We start from the raw sequence: 20,239 nt of genomic DNA on the forward strand, positions 1-20,239 counted from the left end.
TAGTGTCTTGTGGTTCTTAACTCGGATTCCAGGGCCCCGCATTCCTCTCCCACTGCCTGTTTCTTCATGTCTTCTGCTGAAACTTCCTTCACTGCTGACCTCTGAAGGTCGGCATGCCCTGGGACCCCAGGTCAATCTATCAGCACTACCTAGATGCTGTCACTCTCCCCAAGGGGGTAAACACAAACAGATAGCTCGCAAGTTTCTGTCTCCACTGACCCCCCTCTGAGTTCCCTCCTCCCCCTTCCACTGATCTGTTTCTTCCCGAGCGGCTGTCTGTCTCAGAAATGGCATCACTATTTATCCAGTTAAGAGCAAAAGCCATGGACTCATCCCAGACTCCTCTTTTCTCTCACATCCCGCATCTACTTTGTCAGCAGGTTCTTTGGGCTCTTTCTTCAAAATCTGACTATTTTTCACGACCTCCACCTCCATCATCCTCATCCAAGTCACCATTATGTCTTGCCTGAAATATTGCATGCCAAGTGATCTCCCTGTTTCCCTTCTTGTCCCCTTAAAGTCTATTTTCCGCATGGAAGCTAGAGAGAGTTTTAAAAACGACATCAGTACCTCAACTGTTCAAGCCCTGCAACAGCCTCCTGCCACACTCTGAATAAAACCCCAACTCTTACCTTGGCTGCAAGCTCACCAGAACCTCCCTTTGTCTCTCTCACCGTGCTCAGCCTTGCTTCTCCCTTTCTGGCCATGCTGGCCTTCTTTCACTTTCTTTAACAAGCCAAGCTTGTTCTGACCTCAGGGCCTTTGCATTTGCTGTTCTCCTGGCCTAGAATCCTCCTCCTCTACACCATGACGTGGTTCACCCCTCATTTTAGGCTCACTCCCTTGTTACCGCCTCATAGATGCCTCCTTGACTTTCCTTTCAAACACAGAGCCCATGTCTTTCTGCTCCCACCACTCTCTACTCCTTACACTATAGCTCATTTCACCTTATTATACTTAGTAGAGCCTGACCGCTTGGGAGGCAGTCAATGTTTGTTGACTGTCTGTCTCCCCCACTAGCATACCAACTCCAGGACAGAGGCTTGTAGGCTATTCCTAGCATCTGGAACAGTATCAGGTACATAGTAGGTCCTCAAGAAGTTGTTGAATAATTAAACGTTGAATGACTGTCAGTTTAGGGGAGAACTCAAAATGAAAAAGTGAGAGAAGATCATTTGAGTTATAATGGAATTAGGGATCCAGTAAAGGGTCAGCTGGAGAAAAAAAGGCCAGGCGGTGAAGTGTGCAAGGGTGGAAGGCAGGGAATCCAGGTGTGAGCAGTTTACATTCGACGCAGCCAGCAGGAAAAGCCCCACAGGCTCCATCTGACTCCTGAAGAGGAAAAGGGATCTGCCAGGTGCTAGAGAGTATTTCCCCCACATTTTGGAGCAGAAATCTTTATAACAGTTTAACATCTAGCTTAGTAATAAGTATTAGAAATGTGTAAGAATGTTTAATTTTAAAAGAACTTAAAATATCTATGTATATTGAGCACAATGCCTGGAGTCAGTGTACTCACAGACGCTGATGATGGGAGATATCTATGAACTGATATCAGAAACCTCCATGCAGCTTAAATGTGCCGCCACAGAACAAGGGACTCATTTCATTGATTCAGTGTTATCTTAAAGCTTTGCATTATTCCAAGGTTTGAAGAAGGAAACACAGGGGCCAGCCTGGTGGCGCAGCGGTTAAGTGTGCACATTCTGCTTTGGTGGCCTGGGGTCTCCGGTTCAGATTGCGGGTGCAGACATGGCACCACTTATCAAGCCATGCTGTGGTAGGCATCCCACATATAAAGTAGAGGAAGATGGGCACGGATGTTAGCTCAGGGCCAGTCTTCCTCAGCAAGAAGAGGAGGATTGGCAGCAGATGTTAGCTCAGGGCTAATCTTCCTCAAAAAAAAAAAAAAAAAAGGAAACATAAAGTATATAGTTACAGTGTTACCAGTTTAAGAACAGGGATTTAAAAGCCTGCTTGGCCAATTTTAATGTTTTTCCTTGAAGCAGAAGCTCTGAAGATCATGAACATACAGAATACATGATAGCATGGCCTGAGCACATTTGGTCTTCCTCCTCGGTCCCTCCTAGGCCTCAGTCACTCAGAGAAATGACAGGAAGGCCCCATGCCCGCTCCTTCCTCTGAGCCCCTCTAATCGAGGGCGCCAGTGATGACTGAGACGGATTCTGTGGACTCAGGTGGACAAGGCCACCCACACTCAGGGCCTCCTGCTCACCTTACATTTTAACTGTAGGGGAGGGAGAACGAGTCCTCTGCTCTCCTAGGTCCTTCTGTCTGGTCTAAGAATTAAATTGACATGAGACAGACTAACAGGAGAAAATCAAAGGTTTAATAAGATGTACACATGAGAGAAACCCAAGAAAACGAGTAACTCGCCAAAACGGCTGAAGCCCTCGCCTTAAATACCACCCTCAGCTAAAGACACAAGAAGATGTTGGGGGTGGGGAGAGTCAGGGACTTCAAAGGGAGGGAAGGCAATTGACAGGTAGGTAACAAGGAGCTGGCATTTGGAAAACAAGTGTTTGGCCACACAGAAACAGAAGAACACAGAGGGGAACCCCACAAACAGGCTTTTCTAGGTTCCTCCCTGTCCACCACCCAGTTCATGTGATGCTCAGGTGATAGCTCGCTTCCTGAGACAGGTGTTTTTTTAACCTGAATTCTTTTAGGCAATTAAGGGGAAGGTAACAAGAAAAACTTTTGAGTCTTCTTTCTTAAAAATTTTGTTGTTAGTGCCATCGAGTTGATTCCGACTCCTAGTGACCCTGTGGACAGCAGAGCAGAGTCCTGTGTCTGCTCTTGTTGTGTCATCCTCTCATCTGCTGGTGTTATATCGGATGATGCTCGGCTGCTACTCACAGGGTTTTCATGATCAATTTTTTCATAAGTGTGTGGCCAGGTCCTTCTTCCTAGTCTGTCTCAGTCTGGAAGCTCTGCTGAAACCTGTCCACCATGGGTGACCCTGCTGGTATTTGAAATCCCAGTGGTACAGCTTTCAGCATCACAGCAACATGCAGTCACTACAATATGACAAGATGGCTGGTGTGGTTCCCTGATTGGGACATGAACCTGAGCCGTGGGAGTGAGAGTGTGAATCTCAACCACTAGACCATCAGGATTGACTTTCTTAAAAATAATCAGCCTAAAATAATCCTCATGTTAAAGAGACACATTTTCAGTGGCAAATTTTGTTCCGCTTAAGCACACTCTATGAAGTTCTAACAATGACTAAATTGCCTAAGGATGCATTTCTTAGAACACATCCCTGTCATTAAGCAACACATGACTGAATTACAAAAACATAATGAGCATGTCAAATCCCAGATGATAAAGCTTAGGATAAAGCTAAGTGAAAAAGTGAATCAGCTCAAATTTATTTCAAATCATATTAATTATAGAAGAGGTGGAACACAGATGTACAACAAACACTATGAAGATAACATGTGAGTGACTGAAATTTGCAAAGCTATTCTAAGTCACATAAGCCCAATGGATAAGAGACGAGTATGCATGCTGCAATGAAAGAGCTTTATGCACCCCTATGTTCATTGCAGCATTATTCACAATGGCCAAGATGTGGAAGCAACCCAAGTGCCCTTCAATGGAAGATGTAGTGTGTATATATATATATATATGTATGTATGTATGTATACACAATGGAATAGTACTCAGCCATAAAAAGGACAGAATTGTGCCATTTGTGACAATATGGATGGACCTTGAGGGTATTATGCCAAGTGAAATAAGCCAGACAGAGAAAGGCAAACACCACCTGATTTCACTCATATGTGGAAGATAAACAAACACAGAGATAAACAGAACAGATTAGTGGTTACCAGAAGGGAAGAGGGTGGGGGGAGGGCACGAGGGGTAAAGGGGCACATATGTACGGCGACGGATAAAAACTAGACTATTGGCGGTGAACACAATGCAGTCTATCCAGAAACAGACACATAATACATGTACACCTGAAATTACACAATGTTATAACCATTATAACCCCAATAAAATAACTGAAATAAAAGAGGGGTACTAAAGAGCCAAGTACTCTAGTCTACAGTAACCCATGTAGGATGGGTCTTCACTCTCTCCACTGCCAATTAATCAATACAACTTCCACCAAGCCTAATTCTCTAAAGCCACGTAATTTGAAAGCCCTGGACCGAAGGTCTCCCTAACCCGGAGAGTGGGAGAATTGATCATTCTTCAGTGCACAGTTGTAGGGGAAGACTCTCCTCGTAGTTCTTGTGCGCGTCTCCTCGAGCCTCCTTGTAAAATGCTCTTCAGACGCCAGGAGGCTCCCTCCGATGACTGTGTGGCCCGGAGCACGACACTGACCAAATGCCACCACTCCTGTTACACAGTGGGGCTCGGGAAATACCGAGGGACGGTACTAATTCACTACCAAGAATTTCCCCTAAAGTGCACGCTGGAAGAATTATTATTTAGAAATGATTTGCAGCATATGGACCACTTTATTACATTTCACCCATGTCTCCTAAGGCATGAGAGAAGTTCAAACATCATAGGCTGTCATTTCTCCGAATCGCTAAGGAGAGCTGCAGCACTGAGCACACAAATCAAGCGGCTCGCTTTGCCCAGTGCTATTGGAGGAGAGCTCGGTATGTACAACCAGCCACACAGCAGAGTGCATCAGTTCTCTGGGGGAAATCCATAATGCGTACCTGCCATAATAAGTAATAAGTTCTGCTTTGCATCATTCTATTTATAGACTCCAGCTATTTTCGCATATTTTTTAGTCTTTTTCTATAGCAGAACACCAGAAGGAATCATTCTCATCTTGTCAATTTTATTGTTAAATTGTATTCAAACTTTCTCCTCAGGTGTTATAGGATTGCATGGACATTTTCTGTGCCAACAGAAACAGAAGAGCCTGGGTGGGGGGAGACCTTTAAAGTTCTCTAGCTTCTAGCTGATCAATATTTCATTCATTATTTTTGGGTGGTGGACAATTTCCTTAAAAATGTCATATTTGATGCAGCCTCAAGGCCAACGTGAACAGTCGCTACACAGCGTGAGAGTCAGAAAATACATAGCAAACAGAGACTGTGTTGGTTTGCACAGTGATTTTGTAGGAAAGTACACCAGCTACAAAGTAATAGACTCTGCACAGAGAAAACCCCACGGTGGGTCTCCGCCTGCCAGGCAGGCACAAGGACTGGCTGAATACCTCCCACCTGCTAAGCACTGTTCTATGCACTGAGATACAAAAGTAACAAGATATATAAAGCACCTGTCCTCGGGGAGCTTACATTCTAGTGAGGGAATGAAAAAGAAAAACATAATAAATACACCAGTTAATTTCAGATAGTGATAAGTTCTCTGGAAAAAACAAACGGGGCTGCAGGAAAAATCTCAGACATACTTGCATTGCTACTGAGGGTCTTGACTTTACTATCTTAGAAATGTCTCTCCACAGAAGTGACAGAGTCTTGCTAAGTTCTTAAATGTTCACTACATTTTACACGTGTAAACGTCATTGTTTTGGGTTCTCACTATGCACTGTGGGGGCTCTAATGGGGCACTCCCTGGACCCTGGTCCCATTGCACACACCTTGGCCCATGGGAGGCTTTTGAGGACGCAGGGACAGCCCCACTGGGCAGCAGGGTGCTCATGCCTCGTGTTTTCCCATGCGGCTCACACCCTCCCTAACAGCAGAGTTTGACTCAGCATCTTTGGGCAGCATCGGCAGCACCATTCTTTTTAAAAAATTTTTAATTCTGAAATAATATGAGAAATATGGAAATTATATGGGTTGCAGGAACACTATAAAGCACTCCTTCATATGCTTCATCCACACACAGACATCTATTTTTTCCATAAGAGGACACTGCAAACATATGGCCTTTACCTTTTCTTCCCCCAGCTTTACGGGGGTGTAGCTGACATCACTAAGACCACATGACGTGAACAGTGGGGTGACTGCAGGTGCGTGCACACTGGGCAGCACCGTTCTTTGGGTGACACTGCACACCTGTTTGACTCAGCTGGCTTTGGCTTCCCATCTGTGAGATTCGCCCATTCCTTGGAGGGGTTCAACGGGGGAACCAGACAGAGGAAGCAGACCCAGGCCTGAAAATCTGAGTAAATGCCCTTCACATACCTGGACACTATGATAGCCATAAAATCCTAGTGCAAATATCACACTATGTATCTGCTGTAATAATGAAAATTTAGATCAAAGAAGCATCAAATTGTAGGCTAACAAAACAGGAAAATGCTGAACAGAGGGAAGAACCTCGAAAATTCCTGTCCTTTCTCCCTTAATTCGAGGTGGCCGGCTTCTTGGTGGTGCCCAGGGTGCTGTACTATTTTCCAGACGTGGACTTTGCAAGAGGCGTTGCCTGTTCCTGGGTGTATTCTAAGCAGCTTGAGTGTTTACATCTTGGGCTGATGGACTTTCAGACTCTCAGCTCCATAGTTTTACTCCCCCCGCAAATACCCGAACATGGGAAGCAAGAAAGACTGATGACAACTTCATTCCATTATGACCAAGTTGATAAGTGTCTTTTCTTATATTCCGGAGGAAAAAAAATATCCCACACAAGCTTTTGTGGTCTCATTCTGGCTACAGAGTTAAGATAATTTTCTTGGGGCACCAAAGTTTGGAAATGCCAATAGATGTAAGCGCTTGACATCTTCCTGCATTTGCGAATTGTCCAGAATTCTTTGTCAAGACTAGCATAAGCAAAGAAAGCCATGCTACCTGGAAAGAGGAAGCGGGTCAAATAACTAACACACTGACTCTGGGCCTTGAGGTCTATATAGTGACCTGTCTTTTCCCTTCACTAACTTTAGACAGACATGATTAAATGCCTCATCTCTAAGAGGGCAAAGTCACAATATTTCAAAATCTGTCAAACCCAAGGTCTGTACAGATTTCCTCCAACAATTGGGACAAACCTTTCCAATGGTCAAACTTCAATTTACCAGTAATCTGTCAAATAAAGGAGAATCAGATCAAGAGATTCTTTTTTGTTTTTTTTTTTACAAAATATCTTTATACTTGGACTTCATCTTTTTTTTGAAAAAAAAAGGGGCAGAAATTAGATTGAAAACACACCTCCTTAATATTTTTTAAAAGAATGTTTCCACTAATCTAAATTTAAACTTGAGTGTCATTTTTTTCTATCATCATCATTAAAAACTCTACAAAATCTTATGAAAGACTAGAAAATCTTTCTGTTTTTACATTTTATGCCATAAGAGACATGATTAAACTGACAAGTTTCCAAATAACATGAATAATGTATTTCCCCTGTATCCAAAGCAAATGCATTTTGCTCCTAAGAGATGTTTTAATCCAGTCCCTTTTTTTGAGACGAGAAAAGGAGGGATGAAAGGATTTACAGTTAGAATCGGCATTTAATAAAAGACACATATTTGACTCCTGATTATAAAATAACTGCTGTAGTAATTTTGAGTTTAGACAGCAGTAGTGGATTTTGATATGACTGAAGAGAAAATTATATTTCTGTTAACATTCAAGGTAACCTCTTTGGGACAGAATTATTAAAAGTTATTCTTCATTATGCCACGGCAACAGAGGAACCCAGGTTAAGAAATCTTATCTCTGTATGTGTCTAAATACTTACTCCAGGAGGCACCAGATCTGCATCTGTAGAATATGTTTCAAAGAACAGCCTAAGCGTTCATAAAACTTGATAGAGAAGGTTAAAATGCCTTCTGATCCCCTCCACTCGTCCTCCACTACACCCCACCCCTTCCAGCAGAGAACGTGCTCATACGAATGGTCAAATTCAGTCACCACCACTGGATCATTGGGAGTGGAGCTTGTGGGGAGTGGGGGGAAAGCCATGGCCCCTCTAAGGTTTCAGCTCCCTAGGATTTGCTTACTCCCCAGTAATGGGGGCAGCACAATGGCCCTGTGGCTGCATCTGCCCTGAGATGCGCCTCTGCACAGAGAAGGTCCAGGGGCTCGCAGATGAGCCAAGCTCTCCTTAGGCCTTCCTTCAGTTCCTCGGTGCACTTTTCTCTAGACACATCTTTCCTTGCTACCAGGGTGGTAATGATGCCCTCGAGGGAAGCAAGTTTGGGAGGCAAGCACAAGAGACAGGAGCAAAAGGCTGTAAACTTGCACTTTGCTCTTAGAGCTCCATGTGGTCCAACCTACTTCGCCAGGAGAACACTTGGGGACTTTTCAGCAGAGGCTCCAGCAAACAACAAGGAGTGTGCACGTTCGTGGCCTTTTCCTCTGTGCGTCTCTCTCTCATGGGCTTAGCAGGTGTGAAGGTAGACAGGTAGGTGGCTGGTCAAGACTTCTGGAAGCTGGGTTAGATCTGTCTTTGATTTAGTGACTTCTTGGCCGAAGATCAGCAGAGACTCCCTTCTTTTTGCCAGAACGAGAATTAACAGGTACTTTTAGGTAAAAAAGTAAAGTAAAGCTTCAGAACTCTAAGGGTCAACAGTCAGTCAGGAAGCAGTTTCCAAGAAGTTCCTTAATTTTCTCCTTAAGATAATAGTAAGAAATACCCAGCTATTAACCGCTTGGGTTTCTGAGCCCTCTGGCTGGTGAAGTCTTTTTCCTTGCACTATCCTAAATAACTAAGAAGACTTTGAAGACCCCTGCCCCGTCTGACCAGCTATGAGAGATGAACACAAAGGTGTTTGTCCACATTCAACCCCAGGAAAATGACCTAGGAAGCCTAAAAAAAAGGTTCAAGATTCCAGTGACTTCTAACTTGACATGAGGAGGAACAGAGAGAAATTCTATAACGAAGAATCACTTGTGTGTCATGAACTAAGGATCATGGTTAACAACTTCTGTGTGCCTAACATGTAACTTAAAAAACTAGTTAATGACTTTAAGGAAAAGTGTAGCCCTCACATGTGTTATAATTTAGTATGTGCCACTAGAGAACCAGGAGCACTCGATAATGGTCAGTGCTGTCATTTGGTATCACGTGAAGCGGCAAGGACGTCGGAAGTCTCCTCCCTCTTGCCACCAGAGGAGAACTGAGCACCAGCTAAGGTAGAGAAGCCAAGAAGGGACTGATGTATAACTGGCATTCTGGAACTTCAAACTCCAGGTGCCTCTTTATTGCTGATACGGAGAAAGCAGAGAACATAGCCTGTAGCCGACTACAGTAGTTTTCCTAAATGTGACCAGCACTAAGAATGATGTTTTATAGGATGGAATGGAAGAAATCTTGGCACTGGGTGATACTATCTCATTACAGAATTCAAATCACTTTAGAATCTTCAAAGCATGCAAACAAGGATGTATAATATGTTCACAATATGCCTCTTTATAAGCCATGTATTTCATAATGAATCTAAGCCTTCAGAATAAGAACAAACATAACCACATGTAGTTCTTACAAAAATAAATAACAATCATGAAAAGGGTTGCTCAGAAACTGGACTCATCTTGCTCTTTATTCAAATGGAAAACTCCCCTTTTCACTGACAGATTTGCCAAACCATATATTTAAGGTTGGAAACACTGCCTCGTTTCTCTCGAACTGCTAAAACTACTCTACTCTAAAATCCTGTAGCTAAGGTTTAGCTGTACTCAGTTTACTTGTATAAAATACATATAAAGACATTGTTTTTCATAAATGTTTAAATGTATTAAGGCTTTTAACCCTTCTGCTAAGCACAGTTGCTCCCATAAGAGGTTTTTCCATGAATTACCTAGTTCAAAGTCTGAATAATACTTTGAATTTCCTTTCTCTTTTAATTTTAGAACTTTTATGTCATTCTCAAATTCAAAGCTTCAAAAAGTTTTGGGGTAAAGACATTTTAAGATATTTATCTGACATGTTCTGTTGGCAAAACATGTATCACTTATTATATTACAAGAATCCTAATCACGGCTTCCTAAGGAAACAAAGCCCCGGAATTTTGTAAGAGTTGTCCAATGGAAGTAAATCCATATGCAAAGAGATAAGAAGAAAGAAGCAATTTGTTATTCAGCATCTATATGATCTGCTCCAGCAATTCTGAGCCCCTTTGTTCCGGCGGGTATGCCTCAGTAAAGAAGTAGATGCCGCTGTGAAAGTCAGCCCCTGGACACAGAGGGGAAAGTCAGTAAATGAGTGAGAGCTGATAGAAATGCAAGTCATTTCACAAAGGATTTGCACACAAGATGAATTCTCACAAGCTGGCAAGCTTTTCCAAAGTCTAGCTTTTTGAATATTGTTTGAACAAGTTTTGCAGAACCCCGTCTACACCCTATGAAATAGCATTTGATTTTAATTACCAAGTTGGAATTATTTAGGATCACCAAATAACGGTTCAAAAGTAAAACAGCTGAAAAACCCAGCAGTCCGGTCTAACCTGGGATGCTCTGTCTCCTCACAGCCAACGCTCCATCAGGCGGCTTTGTCTGGCTGGCGGATTTAGTGTAGGGACTCTCATCTGCAAAGGTACAATGAAGGGTTTGGTTAATTTCCATCCAGTTTCTCACGCAGTGAAGATTTTTCAGTGGATTGCAATCCTTCTTCCAGAGAGAGGTGATAGGGTGTGGAACAGTAGAGAGAGTCAGGAGACCTGCCTCCTAACCTTGCTTTAGCTGGAGGTCAAGTCATTTAAAATGCTCTGAGCGTCAGTTTCCTCTCCTATAGAAGAGGGGTATACTTTCTCATCCACCTCTTAGGATTGTCAGGATCAACCTATAGTGCACATGAAGGCATAAAATGGTAAGAAGTATGCAAATATAGTCTACAAATTATTTGCCTGTCACTTACATTCACTGATAAATAAGTATCAGTGAATATCAGTAACAGGAAGACAAAGAAGGAATAAAATGGCTCAATGGGCACTAAGAATAATCAGGTAGAAGAACAAAGGAAATGAAAAGAAATGTTATATTTCAGATAAGCAGATAGAGCATTAGTATTGCAGGGGAATAAAGACACACAGAATTAGTGGGTTCCTCTTGAAAGTGTGAACTGGCATCCAGCACAAAATGGAGGGACGGGGACATTCAGAGCAAGACAAGAGAAGTTAGGTGGAGAACAGGGAAGGAATGATGGTTTGGCAAAAGAAGACACATATTGCAACGAGCTGATCTGCCCTCTTTTAGAAAGAGATGAAAATAACCTGCAGAATCATAGCAGAGTAACCGAAAAGACAGAAGAACTAAAGCTTGTACATCTGAGAGTTAGGCAAGAAGCTGCATGAGCAAAACACTAGCTGATGAGCTCATAGAGGTGAAGGATCCATCAAATTCTAAGTAAAGTGATTTTTTTTAAAATCTAGAAAACAAATTAATCTGGCTTGGAATATAACAGTAATACTCTAGGATGGGAAATATTAGTGTTATAAAATAGAAAGGAAGAATTCTTCCTAGTTTGCATGGGGCATTTGTATAAAGTGAAAGAGATGTCTGAGTGGCCTTAAACATTTTCAAGAATAGGATGTATATGGCCCAAGTAGACATAATGTAACATATTTATCCAGTATATCTAGTCATGCTACATGACCCAAAGGTTACTGCAGGCCGCATTATAAGGTTTGTTTGTTGTTGTTGTAATAGGAAATCACTAAAGGATTAAAAAGAACCATATTGTTCATGGCAAACTATTCAATATAACAAGGATTTAATTCAGCAACAAGGCTTTGTCATCTGAAAACATTAGTTTTCCCAACTAAGTGGTTTTTGTTTCAAAATTGAGGAACTCAACTCCTCTCCAAGATGTACTTTTGGGTTGAAATGATTCACAATTTCTTCATAAAACTAACAAGATCTCTATCAGCAATGACAAAAAGGAAATATTAACACTGCTGTAAGTTGCAATTAACTTAAAAAATGGAAGTCACACTGTTTCATGTTTATATTCCATTTGTCACACAATTTTTTATATTCTTCCAACCATGAAGACAAACGAGCAACTTTCAGATACCAATCCAATCGGGAGCATCGTCTTTGCTTATGAAGCAGTCTCCTAGCTCTTGGACTCTTTCTCTTTGCAAGTGCAACTCTGAGCAAAGTCACAAACCACAAAACAGAAGGGAAGCATTCCACACGACAAGGCTCCACTTGCCCCTCCACTCCCACCCGAGCACCTGAGTGGTTTTCTCAATGTGGATTTAATAACCAAGCACTATGCTTTATATAGCACCCATTAAAACACACTTACCACATGTTAAATCTGGATTCTTTGTAAAACCCATTTACAAATATATTTCCTTTTATTATCCAAGACTTTGAAAGTGTGTGTTTACGAGTACAGAGCACGGAGCCAGGAGACATAGATCATAACAACCAGTGTTGGGGACGGCATCTTGGAAGCATACCAGCTTGCCTCAGTTTTTAATTTGTCAAGAGTCCAGCCAATTAAAGTCTTGGGTTGAATCCGGTGTGGGGTTTCTTAAAGGCCAGTAAGAGATTTGCCCAGAAGACTCTGGCTTTTTTTGCGCTTGATACTCTATTTTAAGGGGTCATTTCTTCAGAAATTTACCCAGTTTGCATTACAGAAGTAGTCAACCCTGGTGAAATTGTTTTCTCATTTATATTTGAAAACAATTTCCTTGACGTAGAGCTGAGAAAGTCTAGTTATGCATATCCTTAAAAGGTTGAACTGAATTATAGAGGGCCACTTGGCCAGCCTCTACATATCCACGCCCTCGCCCCACCCTCACTCCCAGTATTAAGGGTGTCCTTACTAAGCACAGGCGAAAGTAAACAATTATCTAGAAGCCAAAAGTTGTATTGGCTAAAAGACAGACTGAAATAAGTTCAATATTATCTAAGAAATAGTTTGCCAAAGTCAACCAAGGTGAAAGCAGTAATTCCTAACAGAAGTGAGGCAGAATCTTGGCAACGTTCTTCATGAGAGTAAAGGAGAGCACAGCACCAGAGCAGCATGGCACCATTTAACACTTGTTTTTAAAGAAACTTTTCCCAAGAATATTTCTTTATTTTAAACCTCTAAGAGGAATCATGGGCCTCTTATAAAAAGCTACCCATCACAGAATGGACATCAACTCTCTTTATACGATTTACTCAAAGTTAACTCTTGATTCAAACTTTGTTTGGAAATAGAAATGGAAGGAAGACACTGAATGAATCAGTGGCTGATGGCTCCGTAATAGGAGAGGAGAGGACAAGAATGTCTGGGGTACATTTTTAATCCTTGAGCATTAAGCCATGGAGAGCTATGGAGCCTTCTATTGTGGTTTTCTCACGTGTCCCTTAAGGGAGATTTCTGGATATATCGCTAGAATTTCAAGATTATAAGGGATGATCTAGACTAGTCTTTCATTTTATAGTCAGGACTTGAGGCCCAGGGAGGGGAATTTACAGAAGGACACATATCTAGAGTGAGTTGAGACTGAATTTCTTTTCTTCTTACTCCCATGCTCTTTCCTCTTTATGTTATTTCCTCTTGGATGGACAGTGAGATATGATGGGCTGTCAGGTGTGTGTTTCTGTATCAGGCAGGTAATGGCTGGACATCTCACCCCAGCAGAGGCCTTGCATGATGTAAGTTAATTCCTATGGAGAAGCCTATGAAAATGAGCAATCATAGCCAGTTCTTCTTGTGTGTTTATAAATCTCATCCCCCTCCCCACCATATTTGTTTGCTTAAAATGAAGTACACTTAAATTGCACCTCAGGACCAATTTATATATATATAATTTTTTCTTTTCGCAGGGAAGATGTGCCCTAAGCTAACATCTGTCGCCAGTCTTCCTCCTTTTCTTCTCCTCCCCTCCTCCACAAAGCCCCAGTACGTAGTTGTGCATAGTTCCAAGTTCTTCTGGTTCTTCTCTGTGAGCTGCTGCCACAGCATGGCTACCGACAGATGAGTGCTGTGGTTCTGCATCCTGCAACCGAATCTGGGCTGCCAAAACGGAGCACGCCAAACTCTAACCACGAGGCCATCGGGGTTGGCTCCCAATTTCTATTTTTGAGTTTACTTTTCTGAAGACAAAAGCTTAAATAAACGCCAATACAATTCACTGTTCCTCAGTAAGGGCCTCTGAAGTTTCTCTGAACGATAAGATCTATGTGAATCCCTCCCCTTTGTTTTATCAGGGAGACACTGACTAGACGTTCGAGTTCCATCCAATTACATAAATGAATTAAAAAATAGGCCAAGTCACAAGGAAAAAAAACCAAATCAACCAGTAGATGATATCCCTGCCACAGCGTATGCATTCTTCACATATTTTCTGATAGAAGCCTGGATTATATCCCACCTTTCAAACCAGCATTTATTGTAAATAAGCAACCTGAGGAAAGCCAAACATTTGTGATGAGTCCTCTGGACCTCTGACTTTCTTTTTCTAGGTTTAAAGCCTGTTCCTTCTCAAGTCACATCAGGGCCCATCAGCTATCAAGTATTGACTTCTTGTATGTTAAAAATCTGTGATTCATTATAAAACTGGTATTAAAATATATTTTCTTTACTTTTCATTTAGACAACAGAGGTATTTATCGAACAACCTTTAAACAAAAGAATTCTGATTTTCATACCAGATTCCCGGCCTTGACTTTGACGGTGGATCCTACTAACAGGCGGTCCTTACTGAAATCACCATAGGGGCAAAGCAGCCGTTCAGCCAGGGAGCTACTGCTCACTGAAGTGAAGGCCACAAGTAATCGCCACGGGCAGCTCAGGGCATCAGAACTGTCAGCCGTTCCTAATGACATCTTAGCAGCCAGATAATCACTGCCACACGATGGCCACCCAGTGTCACAAAGGCTGCATATTCGTCATAACAAGGAAGAGCATGGGTCCCCTCTACAGGGACATCCCATGAGGCTAGGAAAGTGCCCTCCATTAAATGGAGAATCGACACTGTGACAGAGACACAGAAAATGCTTAGTCAAGCATATTCTTAAAACAGAAGCAGAACAACGGGTGGCACCATCTGTCCTTCTCATTCCCCTCAATTTGACCAGTCTCCTCGTGTGCCCAACACAGGAGAGGCAAACACAGATCACTTGTTTTGATGACATGTTCCAACGAAGGCTAGTGTTTATAAACTTGGAAAGCAAATGGCAGGCTCCTGAGGACCAGCGCTTCATTCTGCATCACAATCAAAGCCCACGCCAGAGCCAGAGAACTGGAAGAATGGACTCAAGTCCCCTCATGTTCTGATAACCTTGAACATCTGCCTGGCGTCAAATAGCATCCATGTGTAATCAGGCTGGTTCTTGTCTTTCCATCTCCGGCCTCTGCCATTCCCAGGGCCTGAGATTCCCAAAGGAACCGGATATGATTATGGTCTCAAGAATCTCGAGCTGTGTTCAGGGCTTTGTGGAAGAAAAAAAAAATTAATTTCCTCTGGCTGAGACTAATCAGCCTGTGCTAAACAATTCCTAGCAATGAAGTATGCACAATCGAGACACCTGCTAAGCTAGCAGATCCCTTAACTTCTTGATTAGAAAAAAAGGCATTTTGTGCAATTAAACATTATGACTGTTTCCTGGCAGTGGGGAGACAGGCAGCTCGTGCCACAATGTTCAGGCATGTCATTACGAACTCAGAAGAAAACTCTATTTCATGAACGAACAAAATGAGATCCATTGTGAAAGAAATAGTCTGTCCCTTGAATTCAATTACATTCTGCAAATTTTAGTGCCTACTATGTGCAAACTAAGAATTAAAGTGGATAAAAGACAATAAAAGTTTAAGCGGAATGGTGATTGCAGAATCTTATTACTTCATAGGTTTGAGACTAGAACACGTGCTTCACCGGCCAAGCGGGAAAATGAGCACAGGCTTAGGGTACGGGTGGAGGTGGGGCACGCGAGGAGACAGGGAGCGCCACTGCAATGAATTTATCCCGAGTTCTGCAATCAGAAAAGTCAAGAAATAGGTTATTTAACTTTCAGCTAACACGGAAGTTCTGCATGATGTGGGACCATCATCTTCTCAGTACTCAGGGCCCGTAAACATTTCATCCCAGCCCAGCAGGAGCACAGTGCAGGTCGGCTGCTTCTCTCTTTCAGACACTAGACCTCCAGCTCAGCTTGCTCCCTTGGTAGTTGATGGCACACTCTAAAATTTAAGCAAGAGTTCCTGAAGGGTAGCTGTCAGAGGGTTTTGATGATAGAACTTAAGGATGTCTTTCTCTTCTTATTAAAATAATGTGTAACTATAAGCACAGTGTCCTGCATAATTTAAAGAAATGCAAAAGACTCTTCTTCAGTCCTAAATAGGTCTTAATCCCTGACTAAAATAACCCTGTTTTTCTAGAGCCAAACAAAAAGTGCATCTCAATCTTTCCTGGAGTCAGAAGCCTCCGGGTCCTGCCGGGTCTGCAGCTCTATTGCTTTGGCTTGTCGACGCTATGACACGATAGTGCCTTACCACTGATCATTGAGAATGAATTAATTTCATCTCCTTCCCTCACGGGATAAAGTGGTCCACACAACTCGATTTAAACCAGAAGGGAGAGAGAATGACCTGAGCTTGATGGCAGGATCAGAGGCAGCAGGCTGCTCTGTTACAGTCTCTCTCCTACTAAGAGATGATTTCCCCTCCAACCATCTACTGTGCCTCCTCTCTTTCATGGATCATCTTGCACCTGCATGGCGTTAATGTCTATCCTTGACTCTGCAGGTTTCCTTATAGTTTCATAAATCAGACACAGATGTGTTTCATATTCTTAAAGAGGACCAGGACTTTTGCTTTTGAACATTTAAAAAAGAATCATCCAAATAGGGCACAACTTCATTTAAAAAATAAATGTACAGTGGTTTCTTCACAATGATGGAATGTCCTCTAAAATTATATTGATCACAATCACATAGCCATTTCAGGGGTTAAATATTACAGCTGAAAAGAATGCCAACCATGCAGCTCCTATCGCTGTACGCCCCTCTCAGCAGACCATTTTTCTCCTCACGGTTCCATTATCTAACTCCCCACTACTCAAATGTGGTCCATGATGAGAAAGCACGAGCATCACTTGGCAGCTTGTCGGAAATGCAGCCTCTCAGGCCCCACCCCAGACCTACGGAACCAGAGTGCACGTTTAACAAAAACCCAGGTGATTCGGATGCACAGTAAAGTTTGGAAAGCCCTGCCCCAGCTGAGACAACCAGCAGCAGTTCCACAGGTGGTGAGGGCATATCCCTCCTGATGTCTCATCCGATTGTGTCAGCAGAAGCCTACAGAGAAGCTGGTGGAATGGCTTCAACAGTATCGCCAGGCCTCAAATACTATGATTTCCACATTGCTTATGGAATGATTTCCTCGAATGGAAATGAAACTGTTGTGATATTATGATTTTGAGTGAATTCCAACTTTTTTTGATCCATTTTAAATTCCTTAACAGTCCTAAAATGGCTGACTTATGGGAGTAACTGGATACACCTGAGGTCAGATTACCTGGAGCAATTGATTGACTGTAATAATAATCTATTATTTGATTTAGACTTTAGGGCGGAGAGAGGAAACAGAATTGAGTTACTGCCCCTTAGCTATAAAGGACAACTGAGCATGAAAAGTTATGTCCTGCCTCATGGTAGGGACACGGGAGAAGAACCTTCCATGGCACTATCTCCTTAAACTCTTCAGACACAAAGTCGCTTCCTTCATCTGCACAACTCTTGCAACCACACAGGTCTCCAGCACAGAACCTGACTATGACCTCCACACGGGGATAAATAGGACCACTGTGGCCTCCCAGCATCCGGTCAACCTTGTGGAAATGGATGTGGTAACTGCGCTGCTCACTGATGCCTTCGAGCCTTATGGAAGAGGAATCTCTCTAGCCAGGTTAATTTGTAAATCCTCTCTGAAATTAATGAGCATGAAATTGCACATTTTCTGCCTCTGGCATTCCTATTGCTCATGTGTCTGAATCACAAATGATAACTCCTAGGCTTCTTCTTAGTATTGTTTCCAGCAAGGGCAGAGGAGCAAGAGTCACAGATGGGCCTCGTCACCAAGGAATCAAGATTTCTAGAGGGAAGGACCCCACTCCATAAAGCTCATTTTCAATACCATATCAGATCCTAATTTAAAAATTTACAATCTTAAATTCAGTACAGCTTCTATATTTTCTTTATGTAGGGAGGCTATATGCTTTAAATCTTTGGTTGAACCATTAGATTATGCCAGCTGACATTCTCGATATCTTGACATTATAAAATATGCATAGGTTCAACAAGGTCTTAGGATTAGAATAATAATCTGATGAAAAATAAGAATTACTTCAGGGTAGTGAGTATTGGCTATTTAAAACCACATTTCTGAATTCTTACTTTAAAAATGCACCATTCTTCAGGAAAAAGCATGCATTTATGTGGGTAGAAACAGGCTAGACCGTATCTGAGTATTGTTGGCAGGTCATAAGAATCAGTGATTTTCTGTAACAGCAAATAGAACTGGATGGTAGGATTGATAGAAATAAATAAGACATTTGGAGAAATTAAGGTTCCCCCAATTTTTTTGACCAATGAATAATATGAAATTAAGAAATTGATAAATATTGATCACAACTTAAAGTAAATTTTGGAGAAAAAATTTAAAATAGTACATAGGTTTTTTGAGATAACTCATAAAAGAAAATGGTAAAAATGTCTTCCTTGAAAAGGTTGAGAGTGGTTTTTTAACGTTTTAGTAACAATGGTCACAGTTTCAAAACCTCACTAACCAAATGATTATATCTCCATTACTTAAATCACTTCTTTTTTGCTTCTCGTCTGGGACTTTTTTTTGCATTTCTAATGTAAACTGTAGAGAAAAAGATGGAGATTTTTGTAAGATCAGGGCTCTCCAAGAACTCTTCTCCTACATGATATTACTGCAAAGGTTGCTATATTTAGAAAATTTCAGTATGATACTTGCTAGAATGAGGTCAAGATTGATGGAAAAAATAAGAGGAAGCAAAATGCAATCAGGATGACTTTATTTTAAGAGGTCTAAATCGGATGCCAGTGTAGAAATGAACACTGCATGTCGTTGGAAAAAGGATGATTCCCAGAGACCTGTGGGGTTTGGTTATGCAGTAAACAGCCGTCAAAGCCCTCCCGTCACTCCGGCAATCAGCGACATGATGAAATTTGATAACTTAGGCAGAACAACTTACAACTTTCAAACCTGGCCAGTGGCTCAGTCTCTGTCCTTTTTCTTCTTCTCTCTCTCTCTCTTTTTTTGTTAACCAAGTATAGTGTAAACTGAAAAAAATGTCAATTGCTGACAAATTTCTAAATGAAAACTGAAAAAAAATATTACCACCACTGTTCAGACTTAGTTTCCAATATACAAGCTGAAAATTTGTGTCTATATCTAGCATCCGGGAGTAATGGAAAGGGAAAAAGGAAGAGTATAAATTTATAACCTTGAGTAACATTTTGGAGCTAGGAGCACAGAATATTTTCCCAGGGTCATTGATCTGACTGAGGCACAAGGACCACATGTGACCACCTATATGTGCCCAAACCCAGTGTGTGACTCCAAACCCTCTTACATGTCTGAAGTGTGTGGTGGCCTTGGAGTCACAGCTCCAAAGGATGTCTACAATATGCCCAGGAAAACCAAAGCTTTTTCCAGGAGTCTATTTTCATTAATAATCAAAACAATGGAAAAAGAGGTGAGATTTTGTGGCAATGGAGAAAAAGGATTAAGGCATGAGTTATCAGAGAGTAAAGTAGATGGAAGGAAAAGTGAGCCTGGGGTCAAGCCCCTGGGTTGTATGTAAGTCATGTGAAGAAGAACGAGGGTTCAACCGTAATCATACAAAATTTTTAGATGCTTCTTTCATTATACATCAATGCCATTGGTTTCCCCACAAGTAATCTAAATAATTTCTTACAGAACTATACTTCTGAGTTTGTGCTCTTCAACACCATGATAGACTATTTATCAAAATGTGATTCACAGACTTTTTTTGGAATTTTGTGTGTGTGCATGTATGTGTGTAAGGAGAGGCACTCCTGACAGTACTCACTACTGCGTGTGCTTGGTGTGACTATATATCAGTGAGAGAGGGATGCGAGGCTGCATTTGAGGATCTCCTGGAATTTCAGCTGAGAAAAGAAAACACCGTGTCTCCCAGTTTTCAGATCTCACCTCCTTGTCATGAATTCCTGGTTTAATTTATGACAGAAGATTCAAGGTTCTCTCTGGCACATAAACCAATCACTTGGAAGAACGCCTTTTAGCCAAGAAGCTCTGAGCATTTTAGGAGATGAAACCTGGCTGAATTTATCTCTCTAACTCCTACTCTATGCCAACCTTTCTCTACTGATAGAGCATTTATGAA

At 41.8% G+C, this 20,239-nt stretch overlaps 1 protein-coding gene across 17 annotated transcripts in view; it reads right to left on the reverse strand.

Annotated features, from left to right (window-relative positions):
* GRIP1 (glutamate receptor interacting protein 1) overlaps nucleotides 1-20,239 on the reverse strand; it is a 597,356-nt gene that overhangs the window by 146,068 nt on the left and 431,049 nt on the right. For 16 of the 17 annotated variants that reach the window (XM_070494003.1, XM_070493995.1, XM_070493992.1 and 13 more), the window contains exon 2: nucleotides 10,346-10,426. The exons of the other annotated variant lie outside the window; for it this stretch is intronic. In XM_070494003.1, the coding sequence (XP_070350104.1) occupies nucleotides 10,346-10,426 (81 nt within the window). The remainder of the gene's footprint in view (nucleotides 1-10,345; nucleotides 10,427-20,239) is intronic. 17 annotated transcript variants of the gene reach the window in all.

This window comes from Equus asinus, chromosome 22, assembly GCF_041296235.1.
Source record: "Equus asinus isolate D_3611 breed Donkey chromosome 22, EquAss-T2T_v2, whole genome shotgun sequence".
Classification (NCBI taxonomy): domain Eukaryota; kingdom Metazoa; phylum Chordata; class Mammalia; order Perissodactyla; family Equidae; genus Equus; species Equus asinus.